This window comes from Coregonus clupeaformis, chromosome 19 (genome assembly GCF_020615455.1).
Source record: "Coregonus clupeaformis isolate EN_2021a chromosome 19, ASM2061545v1, whole genome shotgun sequence".
In the NCBI taxonomy this organism is placed as follows: domain Eukaryota; kingdom Metazoa; phylum Chordata; class Actinopteri; order Salmoniformes; family Salmonidae; genus Coregonus; species Coregonus clupeaformis.
Window position 1 is genome coordinate 52,962,947 of NC_059210.1, and position 17,051 is coordinate 52,979,997.

At 45.5% G+C, this 17,051-nt stretch overlaps 1 protein-coding gene across 2 annotated transcripts in view; it reads left to right on the forward strand.

The window, feature by feature from the left end:
• The window catches only part of arntl2 (aryl hydrocarbon receptor nuclear translocator-like 2), a 40,365-nt gene extending 24,136 nt beyond the window's left edge, over positions 1-16,229 (forward strand). The window contains exons 7-16 of one of the 2 annotated variants that reach the window (XM_041838092.2): positions 4,296-4,413; positions 5,038-5,187; positions 5,503-5,752; positions 6,130-6,236; positions 6,732-6,882; positions 7,034-7,104; positions 7,213-7,327; positions 15,516-15,606; positions 15,709-15,820; positions 16,013-16,229. In XM_041838092.2, the coding sequence (XP_041694026.1) occupies positions 4,296-4,413; positions 5,038-5,187; positions 5,503-5,752; positions 6,130-6,236; positions 6,732-6,882; positions 7,034-7,104; positions 7,213-7,327; positions 15,516-15,606; positions 15,709-15,820; positions 16,013-16,170 (1,323 nt within the window). In that variant the 3' untranslated portion in view covers positions 16,171-16,229. The remainder of the gene's footprint in view (positions 1-4,295; positions 4,414-5,037; positions 5,188-5,502; positions 5,753-6,129; positions 6,237-6,731; positions 6,883-7,033; positions 7,105-7,212; positions 7,328-15,515; positions 15,607-15,708; positions 15,821-16,012) is intronic. The other variant, XM_041838093.2, reaches the window with a different exon arrangement.
• Positions 16,230-17,051: the final 822 nt, after the last annotated feature.

Here is a 17,051-nt window from a genome sequence, read left to right on the forward strand (position 1 = left end):
GAAATAATGCACGCTCTAGGATGCACTTCAAGCCAACCAGAAACAAGTATTCAACAATGCCATGTCATGCTATGCAATAGCTCATATTTATGTAACTTCATAGATGCATCATTACAATGACGCTGCTGCTACTCTCTGTTTATTATCTATGCATAGTCACTTTAAGAACTTTACCTACAGTTGAAGTTGGAAGTTTACATACACCTTAGCCAAATACATTTAAACTCAGATTTTCACAATTCCTGATATTTAATCCTAGTAAAAATTCCCTGTCTTAGGTCAGTTAGGATCACCGCTTTATTTGAAGAATGTGAAATGTCAGAATAATAGTAGAGAGAGTGATTTATTTCAGCTTTTATTTCTTTCATCACATTGCCAGTGGGTCAGAAGTTTACATACACTCAATTAGTATTTGGTAGCATTGCCTTTTAAATGGTTTAACTTGGGTCAAACGTTTCGGGTAGCCTTCCATTTTGGCCCATTCCTCCTGACAGAGCTGGTGTAACTGAGTCAGGTTTGTAGGCCTCCTTGCTCTCACATGCTTTTTCAGTTCTGCCCACAAATCTTCTATAGGATTGAGGTCAGGGCTTTGTGATGGCCACTCCAATACCTTGACTTTGTTGTCCTTAAGCCATTTTGCCACAACTTTGGAAGTATGCTTGGGTTCATTATCCAGAGCGACTTACAGGAGCAATTAGGGTTAAGTGCCTTGCTCAAGGGCACATCGACAGACTTTACACCTAGTCAGCTCGGGGATTAGAACCAGCGACCTTTCGGTTACTGGCACAACGCTCTTAACCACTAAGCTACCTGCCGCTACCTGCGACCAAGCTTTAACTTCCTGACTGATGTCTTGAGATGTTGCTTCAATATATCCACATAATCTTCCTTCCTCATGATGCCATCTATTTTGTGAAGTACACCAGTCCCTCCTGCAGCAAGGCACCCCCACAACATGATGCTGCCACCCCCATGCTTCACGGTTGGGATGGTGTTCTTCGGCTTGCAAGCCACCCGCTTTTTCCTCCAAACATAACGATGGTCATTGTGGCCAAACAGTTCTATTTTTGTTTCATCAGACCAGAGGACATTTCTCCAAAAAGTACGATATTTTTCCCCATGTGCAGTTGCAAACCGTAGTCTGGCTTTTTTATGGCGGTTTTGGAGCAGTGGCTTCTTCCTTGCTGAGCGGCCTTTCAGGTTATGTCGATATAGGACTCGTTTTACTGTGGATATAGATACTTTTGTACCTGTTTCCTCCAGCATCTTCACAAGGTCCTTTGCTGTTGTTCTGGGATTGATTTTCACTTTTCGCACAAAAGTACGTTCATCTCTAGGAGACAGAACGCGTCTCCTTCCTGAGCGGTATGACAGCTGCGTGGTCCCATGGTGTTTATACTTGCGTACTATTGTTTGTACAGATGAACGTGGTACCTTCAGGCGTTTGGAAATTGCTCCCAAGGATGAACCAGACTTGTGTAGGTCTACAATTTCTTTTCTGAGGTCTTGGCTGATTTCTTTTGATTTTCCCATGATGTCAAGCAAAGAGGCACTGAGTTTGAAGGTAGGCCTTGAAATACATCCACAGTTACACCTCCAATTGACTCAAATGATGTCAATTAGCCTATCAGAAGCTTCTAAAGCCATGACATAATTTTCTGGAATTTTCCAAGCTGTTTAAAGGCACAGTCAACTTAGAGTATGTAAACTTCTGACCCACTGGAATTGTGATACAGTGAATTATAAGTGAAATAATCTGTCTGTAAACAATTATTGGAAAAATTACTTGTGTCATGCACAAAGTAGATGTCCTAACCGACTTGCCAAAACTATAGTTTGTTAACAAGAAATTTGTGGAGTGGTTGAAAAACTAGTTTTAATGACTCCAACCTAAGTGTATGTAAACTTCCGACTTCAACTGTACATGTACATATTACCTCGACTAACCGGTTCCCCCGTACATTGACTCAGTACCGGTACCCCCTGTATATAGCCTCGCTATTGTTATTTTTACTGCTTTACTCTTTAATTATTTCTTTTATTTTTATTTTTTTTAGGTATTCTTTCTTAAAACTGCATTGTTGGTTAAGGGCTTGTAAGTAAGGATTTCACTGTAAGGTCTACACATGTTGTATTCGGCGCATGTGACAAATAACATTTGATTTGATATTGTCATCATTATGGCTGTTCTCAAAAGTGTGTTTCTGTCATACCAGTGTTGGTGAATATGCCAAAAGGTCAAACCTCGTTTTGAAAATTATACTGATATATAGCCTGTACTAGCCCCATTTCCGCCACCAGCCGGTATAGGCCTGTGACTTACCAGAGTGGCAAACTGCACAGTTAATAACCATGAAGTGCTGAACTATAAATGCTTTTTTTTCTTTTTGGTGGGGGGTGGGGTAGGGGGAGGGTAGAAGGATTACTTTTATCCTATCCCAGGTATTCCTTAAAGAGGTGGGGTTTCAAGTGTCTCCGGAAGGTGGTGAGTGACTCCGCTATCCTTGCGTCATGAGGGAGATTGTTCCACCATTGGGGTGCCAGAGCAGCGAACAGTTTTGACTGGGCTGAGCGGGAACTGTGCTTCCGCAGAGGTAGGGGGGCCAGCAGGCCAGAGGTGGATGAACGCAATGCCCTCGTTTGGGTGTAGGGACTGATCAGAGCCTGAAGGTACAAGGTGCCGTTCCCCTCACAGCTCCGTAGGCAAGCACCATGGTCTTGTAGCAGATGCAAGCTTCAACTGGAAGCCAGTGGAGTGTGCGGAGGAGCGGGGTGACGTGAGAGAACTTGGGAAGGTTGAACACCAGACGGGCTGCAGCGTTCTGGATGAGTTGTAGGGGTTTAATGGCACAGGCAGGGATCCCAGCCAACAGCGAGTTGCAGTAATCCAGACGGGAGATGACAAGTGCCTGGGTTAGGACCTGTGCCGCTTCCTGTGTAAGGCAGGGTCGTACTCTGCGAATGTTGTAGAGCATGAACCTACAGGATCGGGTCACCGCTTTGATGTTAGCGGAGAACGACAGGGTGTTGTCCAGGGTCACGCCAAGGTTCTTTGCACTCTGGGAGGAGCACACAATGGAGTTGTCAACTGTGATGGCGAGATCATGGAGCGGGCAGTCCTTCCCCGGGAGGAAGAGCAGCTCCGTCTTGCCGAGGTTCAGCTTGAGGTGGTGATCCGTCATCCACACTGATATGTCTGCCAGACATGCAGAGATGCGATTCGCCACCTGGTTATCAGAAGGGGGAAAGGAGAAGAGTAATTGTGTGTCGTCTGCGTAGCAATAATAGGAGAGACCATGTGAGGATATGACAGAGCCAAGTGACTTGGTGTATAGCGAGAATAGGAGAGGGCCTAGAACTGAGCCCTGGGGGACACCAGTGGTGAGAGCACGTGGTGCGGAGACAGATTCTCGCCACGCCACCTGGTAGGAGCGATCCAAGAGTGAGCCGCGCCGGAGATGCCCAACTCGGAGAGGGTGGAGAGGAGGATCTGATGGTTCACAGTATCAAAGGCAGCAGATAGGTCTAGAAGGATGAGAGCAGAGGAGAGAGAGTTAGCTTTAGCAGTGCGGAGAGCCTCCGTGACACAGAGAAGAGCAGTCTCAGTTGAATGACCAGTCTTGAAACCTGACTGGTTTGGATCAAGAAGATCATTCTGAGAGAGATAGCAAGAGAGTTGGCTAAAGACGGCAGGCTCAAGAGTTTTGGAGAGAAAAGAAAGAAGGGATACTGGTCTGTAGTTGTTGACATCGGAGGGATCAAGTGTAGGTTTTTTGAGAAGGGGTGCAACTCTCGCTCTCTTAAAGACGGAAGGGACATAGCCAGTGATCAAGGATGAGTTGATGAGCGAGGTGAGGTAAGGGAGAAGGTCTCCGGAAATGGTCTGGAGAAGAGAGGAGGGGATAGGGTCAAGCGGGCAGGTTGTTGGGCGGCCGGCCGTCACAAGTCGCAAGACTACAACTACACTTTTTAATCCGTAAAATGTACCCTGAGGATTCAACCCTGTGGGGATATTCATGCCCCTTTGGCCTCAGTGAGAGAAAGAAGGTAAGTCACAGGCCCCACTGGCCAGTGGGGGAAATGAAGCTAGTACAGGCTATATATCAGCATAATTTTCAGCATAAAATGGTTTGGCCGTTTGGCATATTCACTAACAATGCAGTTAGGACCTGTTATAACACGTTCATGAAATGCTTAAAGATGTGGTATGAATGCGTTATGGATATGTAGTCAAAGTAAATTGTTACTTATTATCAGCAAGGTTGGTTGATTTTGAAGTTTTTTTTTGTTTACAGACAGAACTGATTGGACAGAGTCTCTTTGACTACATTCACCCAAAGGACATGGGGAAAGTAAAGGAGCAGCTCTCAGCTTCTGAGTTATACCCCCGCGAGAGACTAATAGATGCCAAAAGTAAGTGTGTGTGTGTGACTCTTGGCTGTGTGCGGGGGACAGGGTGTGCAAAGTAAGGTGTATGTATTTTCCATAAGGAAAATGTTGACCACAGGAATGCTGAAATGACACAGTTGTAGGTGGCTGGGTGGTTTCCATAAAAAGTAGAGCAGTGTTGTGCCCTAACACATTGGGGTCCTCCTCCCAGGAAGTGAGTCAGCAGCCGGTGAAGGAAAGCTCTCAGGAGTGTGTGACTCAGGAGTGGAGTTTACCTTGGCCCATGCCATGGAGAACACTGCACTGTGTCAGTGGGTCAGTGGGATGATAGTCTGAGAGGTGGGCAGGACCTTATGGACTCAAATTTTAAAGCAGTGTTGTACTCATGCCGGACAGTTGTAGTGGAAAACATCAATTTCTGAGAATGTAGTTTTGACATAGAAAAGACCTGTATTGTTTCTTGCAGTGATGAATATTCTCAGCTGATCTATCGTGTGTGTGTGTCGCTCTGGATAAGAGCATCTGCTAAATGACAAAAATCTACAAATGTAAATGTGAGAGGAATTGAGTTGGCATTGTATGTGTGTGTATGTTACTCAGTCTCCACTGTGTGTATGCCTCTGTCTAATCGGCCTTTCCTCTCCCCAGCGGGCCTGCAGGTCCAGGCTGACCTCCCGGTCGGAGCAGCTCGGCTGTGTCCAGGTGCGCGACGCTCCTTCTTCTGCCGCATGAAGTACCACAAGATATCAGTCAAACAGGAGGACAAGGAATTCCAGCCCAGTACCTCCAAAAAGAAAGGTAGTGGAAAAGTCTGTCCACATTATAAAGTATGGTATGGTCTTCATAGATTTGATGGATATGAACCTGTCTGTACAACATTGAGAGAATAGTCTCCCCTCTGTGGATTGGTGTGAAGGAAAATAGTTTCCCATCTGTTCCTTAAAAGTTATTGTGTGTGTGCAAGGCAGAATTGACTTTTTTTTCTTTTTTTAAATTAAATGTATTCTCTGGATTGGAATAGTTGCTAAACAATGAATGTAAATGTGTACATTAAGATGTAACTGTAATGGAAAAAGTTTAATTGTCTACCTGCCGCGCTGTCTCCCACTGTAGAGTCTGAGAAGTACTGCACTGTCCACTGCACGGGCTACATACGCAGCTGGCCCACCAGTCAGCTTGGGGAGGAAGGGGGCGAGGGGGAGGCTGACAAGGACAGCTCCCACTTCAGCTGCCTGGTGGCCGTGGGCCGCGTCCACCCCCACGTTGCCTCTCTGGTCAGCGGGGTCAACGACGTCCTGGTCAAAGCAACGGAGTTCGTCACACGCTATGCCATGGACGGCAAGTTCACCTTCGTCGACCAACGGTGATTGTTTTCCTCTCTTTTTTGATTTAATGTTTAGGTTCATGTTACACTCAATGGGAAGGAATTCAAAGTTCTTCCTCTTGGTCTCCAAGCACTGGATGGTAAATACAGAATAATGAAAACTGGATAATGTAATTATCCCGCGAGACCCATGACAGTGTGTATGTGGTGTCTCTCGAGAGTCTGGGTCACTGAATCGTATGACACATATCACTCAGACTTGAGTTGCCTTTAATTGAACAACAGCACAAATTTGTTATTATCATCAATAACAGAGGCCAGACTGACCTCTTCATAACCACATTGGCTCCTCTGAAGAAGTAATGACTTGAAATCACGTGATAACTAACAATGTGTTCTACACCTACTCCTTACAGAGCCACCACTGTCCTAGGATACTTACCCCAGGAGCTGCTTGGGACGTCATGCTACGAATACTTCCATCAAGATGACTTGCCACATTTAGCAGAACGTCATCGAAAAGGTAGGATTTCGTTGGTTCAGGCAGTGGTTGATTACCGAACTTGTTTATGCTGTCGCTCGCCCCAAGCCTTTCCTATGACCAACCCGAGAGACGATAAACATTCATAGTCTTCCCTAGAATTCCTAGAATTTGGAAACAAATCGTAACCCAGGAGCCAGAGACTAGCCACAACCCACCAGTAGGCCCCAAACCACTACATGGGAGAAAAGGTCCTAGTTTTGAGCCATGTTGCTATTTTATGCCATGGCACCTGTCTGCATTACCCAACTTCAATGTTTTTTCCTAGTTTCAGAATTCCCCCAAGTTTTCCCATGGTTACCCTCCGGTATTCCCCCGAAATGGTCATAAAAAATTAAAAAGAAAAACATTCCTATTTGCATGCCATAAGCATCTTTTAGGCTATTATTACCCTTGTTCTAACCATTACCTAGATGTTAAATATATGTTCTTTATTCTATCTCCTCTAACTTAGACTTTCACACCTTTTCCTTTCAGTGCTGCGGAGTAAAGAGAAAATTGAGACAAATTGCTACAAATTCAGAACGAAACATGGCTCTTTTGTCACACTACAAAGTCAGATGTTTAGTTTTATAAATCCCTGGACCAAAGAAGTAGAATACATAGTGTCAACCAATACTGTCATATCGTAAGTACAAGCCTTATCCTTACTCCTCCTTAGGATCGTCACTGATCTTTCTGTACTGTTGTAGGTTTGTGACACTGTAATTCAACCTTTTTTCTCAAACCTTTTTTCCAAAACGGTTCTTTCATGTGTCCACATTCTCTCATGTCTCCAGCAGTGACCACAGTCGAACAGACAGATCTGGGGACAAAGCAGAACAGTTGAGTAATTCCAAGGCTTCTGAAGGTCAGTTGAGGTGTCGACTTGAAAACGCTGACGATTTGGTGTTATATAAGCATTGAGGTCTATAGCTAAATTGACCTAACCTGTTGCTAATGAATGTTTTCCTTCTAGACGATGGCAATAAGTCTCTCCCCATCATCCTGGGGATCTCCAGTACTTCCAGTACCATGGTCTACGCGGGGAGTATCGGGACCCAGATCGCTAATGAGCTGCTGGACTACAACAGGTGGGGCGATGGCGTGTGGTAGCCTATCAGTGTAGACAGACATGTGGCAGAGAAATGGGAGGGCAGAGATGTGTGTGTGTGTAAATAATCATTATCCATAAATATATATACATACAGTACCAGTCAAAGGTTTGGACACACCTACTCATTCAAGGGTTTTTCTTTATTTTTACTATTTTCTATATTCTACACAAAACTATGAAATAACACATATGGAAACCAAAAAAGTGTTAAACAAATCAAAATATATTGTATATTTTAGATTATTTAAAGTAGCCACCCTTTGCCTTGAGGACAGCTTTGCACACTCTTGGCATTCTCTCAACCAGCTTCACCTGGAATGCTTTTCTAACAGTCTTGAAGGAGTTCCCACATATGCTGAGCACTTGTTGGCTGCTTTTCCTTCACTCTGTGGTCAAACTCATCCCAATCCATCTCAATTGGGTTGAGGTCGGACGATTGTGGAGGCCAGGTCATCTGATGCAGCACTCTATCACTCTCCTTCTTGGTCAAATAGCCCTTACACAGCCTGGAGGTGTGTTGGGTCATTGTCCTGTTGAAAAACAAATGATATCAATCAATCAATCAATTTTATTTTATATAGCCCTTCTTACATCAGCTAATATCTCGAAGTGCTGTACAGAAACCCAGCCTAAAACCCCAAACAGCTAGTAATGCAGGTGTAGAAGCACGGTGGCTAGGAAAAACTCCCTAGAAAGGCGAAAACCTAGGAAGAAACCTAGAGAGGAACCAGGCTATGAGGGGTGGCCAGTCCTCTTCTGGCTGTGCCGGGTGAAGATTATAACAGAACCATGCCAAGATGTTCAAAAATGTTCATAAGTGACAAGCATGGTCAAATAATAATCAGGAATAAATCTCAGTTGGCTTTTCATAGCCGATCATTAAGAGTTGAAAACAGCAGGTCTGGGACAGGTAGGGGTTCCATAACCGCAGGCAGAACAGTTGAAACTGGAATAGCAGCAAGGCCAGGCGGACTGGGGACAGCAAGGAGTCACCACGGCCGGTAGTCCCGACGTATGGTCCTAGGGCTCAGGTCTCTCAGTTGGCTTTTCATAGCCGATCATTAAGAGTTGAAAACAGCAGGTCTGGGACAGGTAGGGGTTTCGTGAACCGCAGGCAGAACAGTTGAAACTGGAATAGCAGCAAGGCCAGGCGGACTGGGGACAGCAAGGTGTCATCATGCCCGGTAGTCCTGACGTATGGTCCTAGGGCTCAGGTTCTCAGAGAGAAAGAGAGAACGAGAGAATTAGAGAGAGCATACTTAAATTCACACAGGACACTGGATAAGACAGGAGAAGTACTCCAGGTATAACCAACTAACCCCAGCCCCCGACACATAAACTACTGCAGCATAAATACTGGAGGCTGAGACAGGAGCGGTCCGGAGACACTGTGGCCCCATCCGAAGAAACCCCGGACAGGGCCAAACAGGAAGGATATAACCCCACCCACTCTGCCAAAGCACAGCCCCCGCACCACTAGAGGGATATCCTCAACCACCAACTTACAATCCTGAGACAAGGCCGAGTATAGCCCACAGAGGTCTCCACCACAGCACAAACCAAGGGGGGCGCCAACCCAGACAGGAAGATCACGTCAGTAACTCAACCCACTCAAGTGACGCACCCCTCCCAGGGACGGCATGAAAGAGCACCAGCAAGCCAGTGACTCAGCCCCTGCAACAGGGTTAGAGGCAGAGAACCCCAGTGGAGAGGGGAACCGGCCTGGCAGAGACAGCAAGGGCTGTTCGTTGCTCCAGAGCCTTTCCGTTCACCTTCACACTCCTGGGCCAGACTACACTCAATCATATGACCTACTGAAGAGATAAGTCTTCAGTAAAGACTTAAAGGTTGAGACCGAGTCTGCGTCTCTCACATGGGTAGGCAGACTGTTCCATAAAAATGGAGATCTATAGGAGAAAGCCCTGCCTCCCGCTGTTTGCTTAGAAATTCTAGGGACAATTAGGAGGCCTGCGTCTTGTGACCGTAGCGTACGTATTGGTATGTACGGCAGGACCAACTCGGAAAGATAGGTAGGAGCAAGCCCATGTAACGCTTTTATAGGTTAACAGTAAAACCTTGAAATCAGCCCTTGCCTTAACAGGAAGCCAGTGTAGGGAAGCTAGCACTGGAGTAATATGATCAAATTTCTTGGTTCTAGTCAGGATTCTAGCAGCCGTATTTAGCACTAACTGAAGTTTATTTAGTGCTTTATCCGGTAGCCGGAAAATAGAGCATTGCAGTAGTCTAACCTAGAAGTAACAAATGCATGGATTAATTTTTCTGCATCATTTTTGGACAGAAAATTTCTGATTTTTGCAATGTTACGTAGATGGAAAAAAGCTGTCCTTGAAACAGTCTTGATATGTTCGACAAAAGAGAGATCAGGGTCAAGAGTAACGCCCGAGGTCCTTCACAGTTTTATTTGAGACGACTTTACAACCATCAAGATGAATTGTCAGATTTAACAGAAGATCTCTTTGTTTCTTGGGACCTAGAACAAGCATCTCTGTTTTGTCCGAGTTTAAAAGTAAAAGTTTTCAGCCATCCACTTCCTTATGTCTGAAACACAGGCTTCTAGCGAGGGCAATTTTGGGGCTTCACCATGTTTCATTGAAATGTACAGCTGTGTGTCATCCGCATAGCAGTGAAAGTTAACATTATGTTTTCGAATAACATCCCCAAGAGGTAAAATATATAGTGAAAACAATAGTGGTCCTAAAACGGAACCTTGAGGAACACCGAAATGTACAGTTGATTTGTCGGAGGACAGACCATTCACAGAGACAAACTGATATCTTTCCGACAGGTAAGATCTAAACCAGGCCAGAACTTGTCCGTGTAGACCAATTTGGGTTTCCAGTCTCTCCAAAAGAATGTGGTGATCGATGGTGTCAAAGGCAGCACTAAGGTCTAGTAGCACGAGGACAGATGCAGAGCCTCGGTCTGACGCCATTAAAAGGTCATTTACCACCTTCACAAGTGCAGTCTCAGTGCTATGATGGGGTCTAAAACCAGACTGAAGCATTTCGTATACATTGTTTGTCTTCAGAAAGGCAGTGAAGTTGCTGCGCAACAGCTTTTTCTAAAATTTTTGAGAGGAATGGAAGATTCGATATAGGCCGATAGTTTTTTATATTTTCCGGGTCAAGGTTTGGCTTTTTCAAGAGAGGCTTTATCACTGCCACTTTTAGTGAGTTTGGTACACATCCGGTGGATAGAGAGCTGTTTATTATGTTCAACATAGGAGGGCCAAGCACAGGAAGCAGCTCCTTCAGCAGTTTAGTAGGAATAGGATCCAGTATGCAGCTTGAAGGTTTAGAGGCCATGATTATTTTCATCATTGTGTCAAGAGATATAGTACTAAAACACTTAAGTGTCTCTCCCGATCCCAGGCCCTCGAGAGCTGTGCAGATCCAGGACAGCTAAGCCCTGGAGGAATACGCAGATTCAAAGAGGAGTCCGTAATTTGCTTTCTAATGGTCATGATCTTTTCCTCAAAGAAGTTCATGAATTTATTACTGCTGAAGTGAAAGCCATCCTCTCTTGGGGAATGCTGCTTTTTAGTTAGCTTTGCAACAGTATCAAAAAAGAAATTTAGGATTATTCTTATTTTCCTCGATTAAGTTGGAAAAGTAGGATGATCGAGCAGCAGTGAGGGCTCTTCGGTACTGCACGGTACTGTCTTTCCAAGCTAGTCGGAAGACTTCCAGTTTGGTGTGGCGCCATTTCCGTTCCAATTTCCTGGAAGCTTGCTTCAAAGCTCGGGTATTTTCTGTATACCAGGGAGCTAGTTTCTTATGACAAATGTTTTTCGTTTTTAGGGTGCAACTGCATCTAGGGTATTGCGCAAGGTTAAATTGAGTTCCTCAGTTAAGTGGTTAACTGATTTTTGTCCTCTGACGTCCTTGGGTAGGCAGAAGGAGTCTGGAAGGGCATCAAGGAATTTTTGTGTTGTCTGAGAATTTATAGCACGACTTTTGATGCTCCTTGGTTGGGGTCTGAGCAGATTATTTGTTGCGATTGCAAACGTAATAAAATGGTGGTCCGATAGTCCAGGATTTTGTGGAAAAACATTAAGATCTACAACATTTATTCCATGGGACAAAACTAGGTCCAGAGTATGACTGTGGCAGTGAGTAGGTCCAGAGACATGTTGGACAAAACCCACTGAGTCGATGATGGCTCCGAAAGACTTTTGGAGTGGGTCTGTGGACTTCTCCATGTGAATATTAAAATCACCAAAAATTAGAATATGATCTGCTATGACTACAAGGTCTGATAGGAATTCAGGAAACTCAGAGAGGAACGCTGTATATGGCCCAGGAGGCCTGTAAACAGTAGCTATAAAAAGTGATTGAGTAGGCTGCATAGATTTCATGACTAGAAGCTCAAAAGATGAAAACGCCATTTTTTTTTTGTAAATTGAAATTTGCTATCGTAAATGTTAGCAACACCTCCGCCCTTGCGGGATGCACGGGGAATATGGTCACTAGTGTAACCAGGAGGTGAGGCCTCATTTAACACAGCAAATTCATCAGGCTTAAGCCATGTTTCAGTCAGGCCAATCACATCAAGATTATGATCAGTGATTAGTTCATTGACTATGACTGCCTTTGAAGTGAGGGATCTAACATTAAGTAACCCCTATTTTGAGATGTGAGGTATCCGATCTCTTTCAATAATGGCAGGAATGGAGGAGGTCTTTATCCTAATAAGATTGCTAGGGTGAACACCGCCATGTTTAGTTTTGCCCAACCTAGGTCGAGGCACAGACACAGTCTCAGTGGGTATGGCTGAGCTGACTACACTGACTATGCTATTGGCAGACTCCACTAAGCTGGCAGGTTGGCTAACAGCCTGCTGCCTGGCCTGCACCCTATTTCACTGTGGGGCTAGAGGAGTTAGAGCCCTATCTATGTTGGTAGATAAGAGGAGAGCACCCCTCCAGCTAGGATGGAGTCCGTCACTCCTCAGCAGGTCAGGCTTGGTCCTGTTTGTGGGTGAGTCCCAGAAAGAGGGCCAATTATCCACAAATAGTCCCACTAAGCACAAACCAGATGGGATGGCGTATCCTGCATAATGCTGTGGTAGCCATGCTGGTTAAGTGTGCCTTGAAACATCACAGACAGGGTCACCAGCAAAGCACCTCCACACCATCACACCTCCTCCTCCATGCTTCACGGTGGGAACCACACATGCGGAGATCATCCGTTCACCTACTCTGCGTCTCACAAAGACACGGAGGTTGGAACCAAAAATCTCACATTTGGACATATTTCCACCGGTCTAATGTCCATTGCTCTTGTTTCTTGGCCCAAGCAAGTCTCTTCTTCTTATTGGTGTCCTTTAGTAGTAGTTTCTTTGCAGCAATTCGACCATGAAGGCCTGATTCACGCAGTCTCCTCTGAACAGTTGATGTTGAGATATGTCTGTGACTTGAACTCTGTGAAGCATTTATTTGGGCTGCAATCTGAGGTGCAGTTAACTCTAATGAACTTATCCTCTGCAGCAGAGGTAACTCTGGGTCTTCCTTTCCTGTGGCGGTCCTCATGAGAGCCAGTTTCATCATAGCGCTTAATGGTTTTTGCGACTGCACTTGAAGAAACGTTCAAAGTTCTTTATATTTTCCGTATTGACTGACCTTCACGTCTTAAAGTAATGATGAACTGTCGTTTCTCTTTGCTTATGTGAGCTGGGCTATCTTCTGTATACCACCCCTACCTTGTCACAACACAACTGATTGGCTCAAATGCATGAAGAAGGAAAGAAATTCCACAAATTAACTTTTAACAAGGCACACCTGTTAATTGAAATGCGTTCCAGGTGACTACCTCATGAAGCTTGTTGAGAGAATGCCAAGAGTGTGCAAAGCTGTCAAGGCAAAGGGTGGCTACTTTGAAGAATCTCAAATATAAAATATATTTTGATTTGTTTAACACTTTTTTGGGTACTACATGATTCCATGTGTTATTTCATAGTTTCTACAATGTAGAAAATAGTAAAAAATAAAGAAACCCTTGAATGAGTAGGTGTGTTCAAACTTTTGACTGGTACTGTGTATATACACTGCTCAAAAAAATAAAGGGAACACTTAAACAACACAATGTAACTCCAAGTCAATCACACTTCTGTGAAATCAAACTGTCCACTTAGGAAGCAACACTGATTGACAATACATTTCACATGCTGTTGTGCAAATGGAATAGACAACAGGTGGAAATTATAGGCAATTAGCAAGACACCCCCAATAAAGGACTGCTTTTGCAGGTGGTGACCACAGACCACTTCTCAGTTCCTATGCTTCCTGGCTGATGTTTTGGTCACTTTTGAATACTGGCAGTGCTTTCACTCTAGTGGTAGCATGAGACGGAGTCTACAACCCACACAAGTGGCTCAGGTAGTTGCAGCTCATCCAGGATGGCACATCAATGCGAGCTGTGGCAAGAAGGATTGCTGTGTCTGTCAGCGTAGTGTCCAGAGCATGGAGGCGCTACCAGGAGACAGGCCAGTACATCAGGAGACGTGGAGGAGGCCGTAGGAGGGCAACAACCCAGCAGCAGGACTGCTACCTCCGCCTTTGTGCAAGGAGGAGCACTGCCAGAGCCCTGCAAAATGACCTCCAGCAGGCCACAAATGTGCATGTGTCTGCTCAAACGGTCAGAAACAGACTCCATGAGGGTGGTATGAGGGTCCGACGTCCACAGGTGGGGGGTTGTGCTTACAGCCCAACACCGTGCAGGACGTTGGCATTTGCCAGAGAACACCAAGATTGGCAAATTCGCCACTGGCGCCCTGTGCTCTTCACAGATGAAAGCAGGTTCACACTGAGCACATGTGACAGACGTGACAGAGTCTGGAGACGCCGTGGAAAACGTTCTGCTGGCTGCAACATCCTCCAGCATGACCGGTTTGGCGGTGGGTCAGTCATGGTGTGGGGTGGCATTTCTTTGGGGGGCCGCACAGCCCTCCATGTGCTCGCCAGAGGTAGCCTGACTGCCATTAGGTTATCGAGATGAGATCCTCAGACCCCTTGTGAGACCATATGATGGTGCGGTTGGCCCTGGGTTCCTCCTAATGCAAGACGATGCTACACCTCATGTGGCTGGAGTGTGTCAGCAGTTCCTGCAAGATGAAGGCATTGATGCTATGGACTGGCCCGCCCGTTCCCCAGACCTGAATCCAATTGAGCACATCTGGGACATCATGTCTCGCTCCATCCACCAACGCCACGTTGCACCACAGACTGTCCAGGAGTTGGCGGATGCTGTAGTCCAGGTCTGGGAGGAGATCCCTCAGGAGACAATCTGCCACCTCATCAGGAGCATGCCCAGGCGTTGTAGGGAGGTCATACAGGCACGTGGAGGCCACACACACTACTGAGCCTCATTTTGACTTGTTTTAAGGACATTACATCATAGTTGGATCAGCCTGTAGTGTGGTTTTCCACTTTAATTTTGAGGGTGACTCCAAATCCAGACCTCCATGGGTTGATAAATTTGATTTCCATTGATAATTTTTGTGTGATTTTGTTGTCAGCACATTCAACTATGTAAAGAAAAAAGTATTTAATGAGATTATTTCATTCATTCAGATCTAGGATGTGTTATTTTAGTGTTCCCTTTATTTCTTTGAGCAGTGTATATTATTCTTTATGGATAATGATGTCATTGGATGCCCATCAACTTGTGGATGAAGAATAGCAGCCTGTGAAGGAATAGCTATAGAACTGGGTCAGTGGGGGGCAACGTTCCAATAGAAATATTTGATGTACAACTGGTATGTCATTTGGGGAATCGTGTCAGCTCTACAAGACATTTCTATCTGCAACCTTCAGTGCATGGCACCCTCTTGACAAGATCCGGGTGTTGTGATTCCTGGTGAAACTTTTGAAACTGCAATAAGCTGTCAAAAACACTCCAGAGAAGTTGCAGGTATAAAAGGCGCACAAGTTTGGACCCTCGAGTGCCTAGAGATCAAAATATGTTGTTCTTTAATTTATAGAATTATGAATTAGCTATGCTTGAATGTGAACAAGGATGTAGTTGGTACAGGTCACTGGATATATTCTGTTTGGCATTGTTGTCTCTGTACCAAAGCAGTAAACAAGTACAGAAATGCCTGAGGTGTGTGTGATTGTTGTCATCAGTTTGATCTGTCTGTTTTAGGATGAACTCATCCCCATCCAGCGGTAATGTCAGCCCCTTCACTGTGCTGAAGGACAAGTCTCCTCTGCAACTCACACTGTCCAGCAGCAACGTAAGTCTCCAGTGTGTGTGCGCAGTGTGTCAGCGTGAGCATGAGCGTGTGTGTGTTAATGTATGTATTGCTTTAGTAACTTTTTCCCCATGTCTCATTGAGGTGCCAAATGGAGAGGTGGCAGACCTGGAGATGCCAGGGAAGTCCAGTTCAGAGGAAGGAGAACAACAAGAACACAGAAGACCACAATTCCCTGCAGGAGAATCACTCATGGGTACAACACCACATCTAGCCCATTATAACCTTGACTAGTTTAGAATTTGTCCTTGTCCTTTGTGATACTGATATGAGAGTGTTTGGTGATGGTAATATTCTTGCTCTCTCTCTTTCTTCCCCTCTGTCTCTCACGCTTTCTCTGTCCCCTCTCTTTCGCTCTCTCTTTGCTTCACTGTCTCTACTCCCCCAGGGGAAACTTCCCAGCTGGATATGGAGAATATGATGGACCCCGGCCTGGGAGGCCTTAGTAATGATGAGGCAGCCATGGCAGTGATAATGAGCCTGCTGGAGACGGACGCCAACCTGGGCGAGGCTGTGGTCATGGACGAGATGAACTGGTCCCTCTGAACTGGTCCCTCTTTGGCGCAGCTCTACTGAAACTCGCCACATCTCACACACTGCACTGACCCCCCGGCTCTCTGAAACACACTGCAGCTCTCTATAACTCGACCCGAACACAGCGTTTCCCTCAGTACAGTTTTCTCTATCACCAGGTATCAGCTCTCTTTTTAAAACAGATTTGTATTTATTTATTAGTTGTTGTTTAATTTTTTCCACATAAGCTGTGTAATCTTCAGGTGGCTGCTTTAAAAAAAGACAATGGGATCGATTGGCGATAAGGGACACCAGCTCGCCACCACTTTCATTAGGTGGAAGAGAAGAGTCTGAAGCTGTGCCTAAAAAGCCTTTCAGGCGGCCATTTTGACTGTTTTGACTTATCTGCTTTCCTCAGACCTACAGGTCACGTTCCCCTGCTCAGACGTTGCATGCATCTACCAATGATTGCTTGCCAAGTCATCGACTGTGTCATCGACTGACAGATTGCTATAACATATGATGTGGTTAGCTAATACGTAAAATACCTATCCAGGGATTGGAAGATCTGGCATGCGTCAGCAACGCCTGGGCAGAGGAACGCGCCCACAGTGTCTCCCAATCTCTGGAGTGGCCTTAGGAGGCGTGGCCTATTTGAGCAGCAGCCATTTTGTGTCCCCACGTGTCACATCCTGTAAGACTGGCTGAATCCCAACTCACTCCCTTCCCTTCGCCCCTTGACCCTCCATTTGCGCTTTTACGCGTGCCTCCGCCATATGCACAAATGTCCCAAAGCAGAGGGGGTGAAAATCATCATGGGTGTAGGGGCTAATTAGACACTACGATAGCCACTTCAGCCAAGCCAACAAGGCTGCAGGCGTTAGAGCAAAGTGCTATCCCGACATGCTCCACGA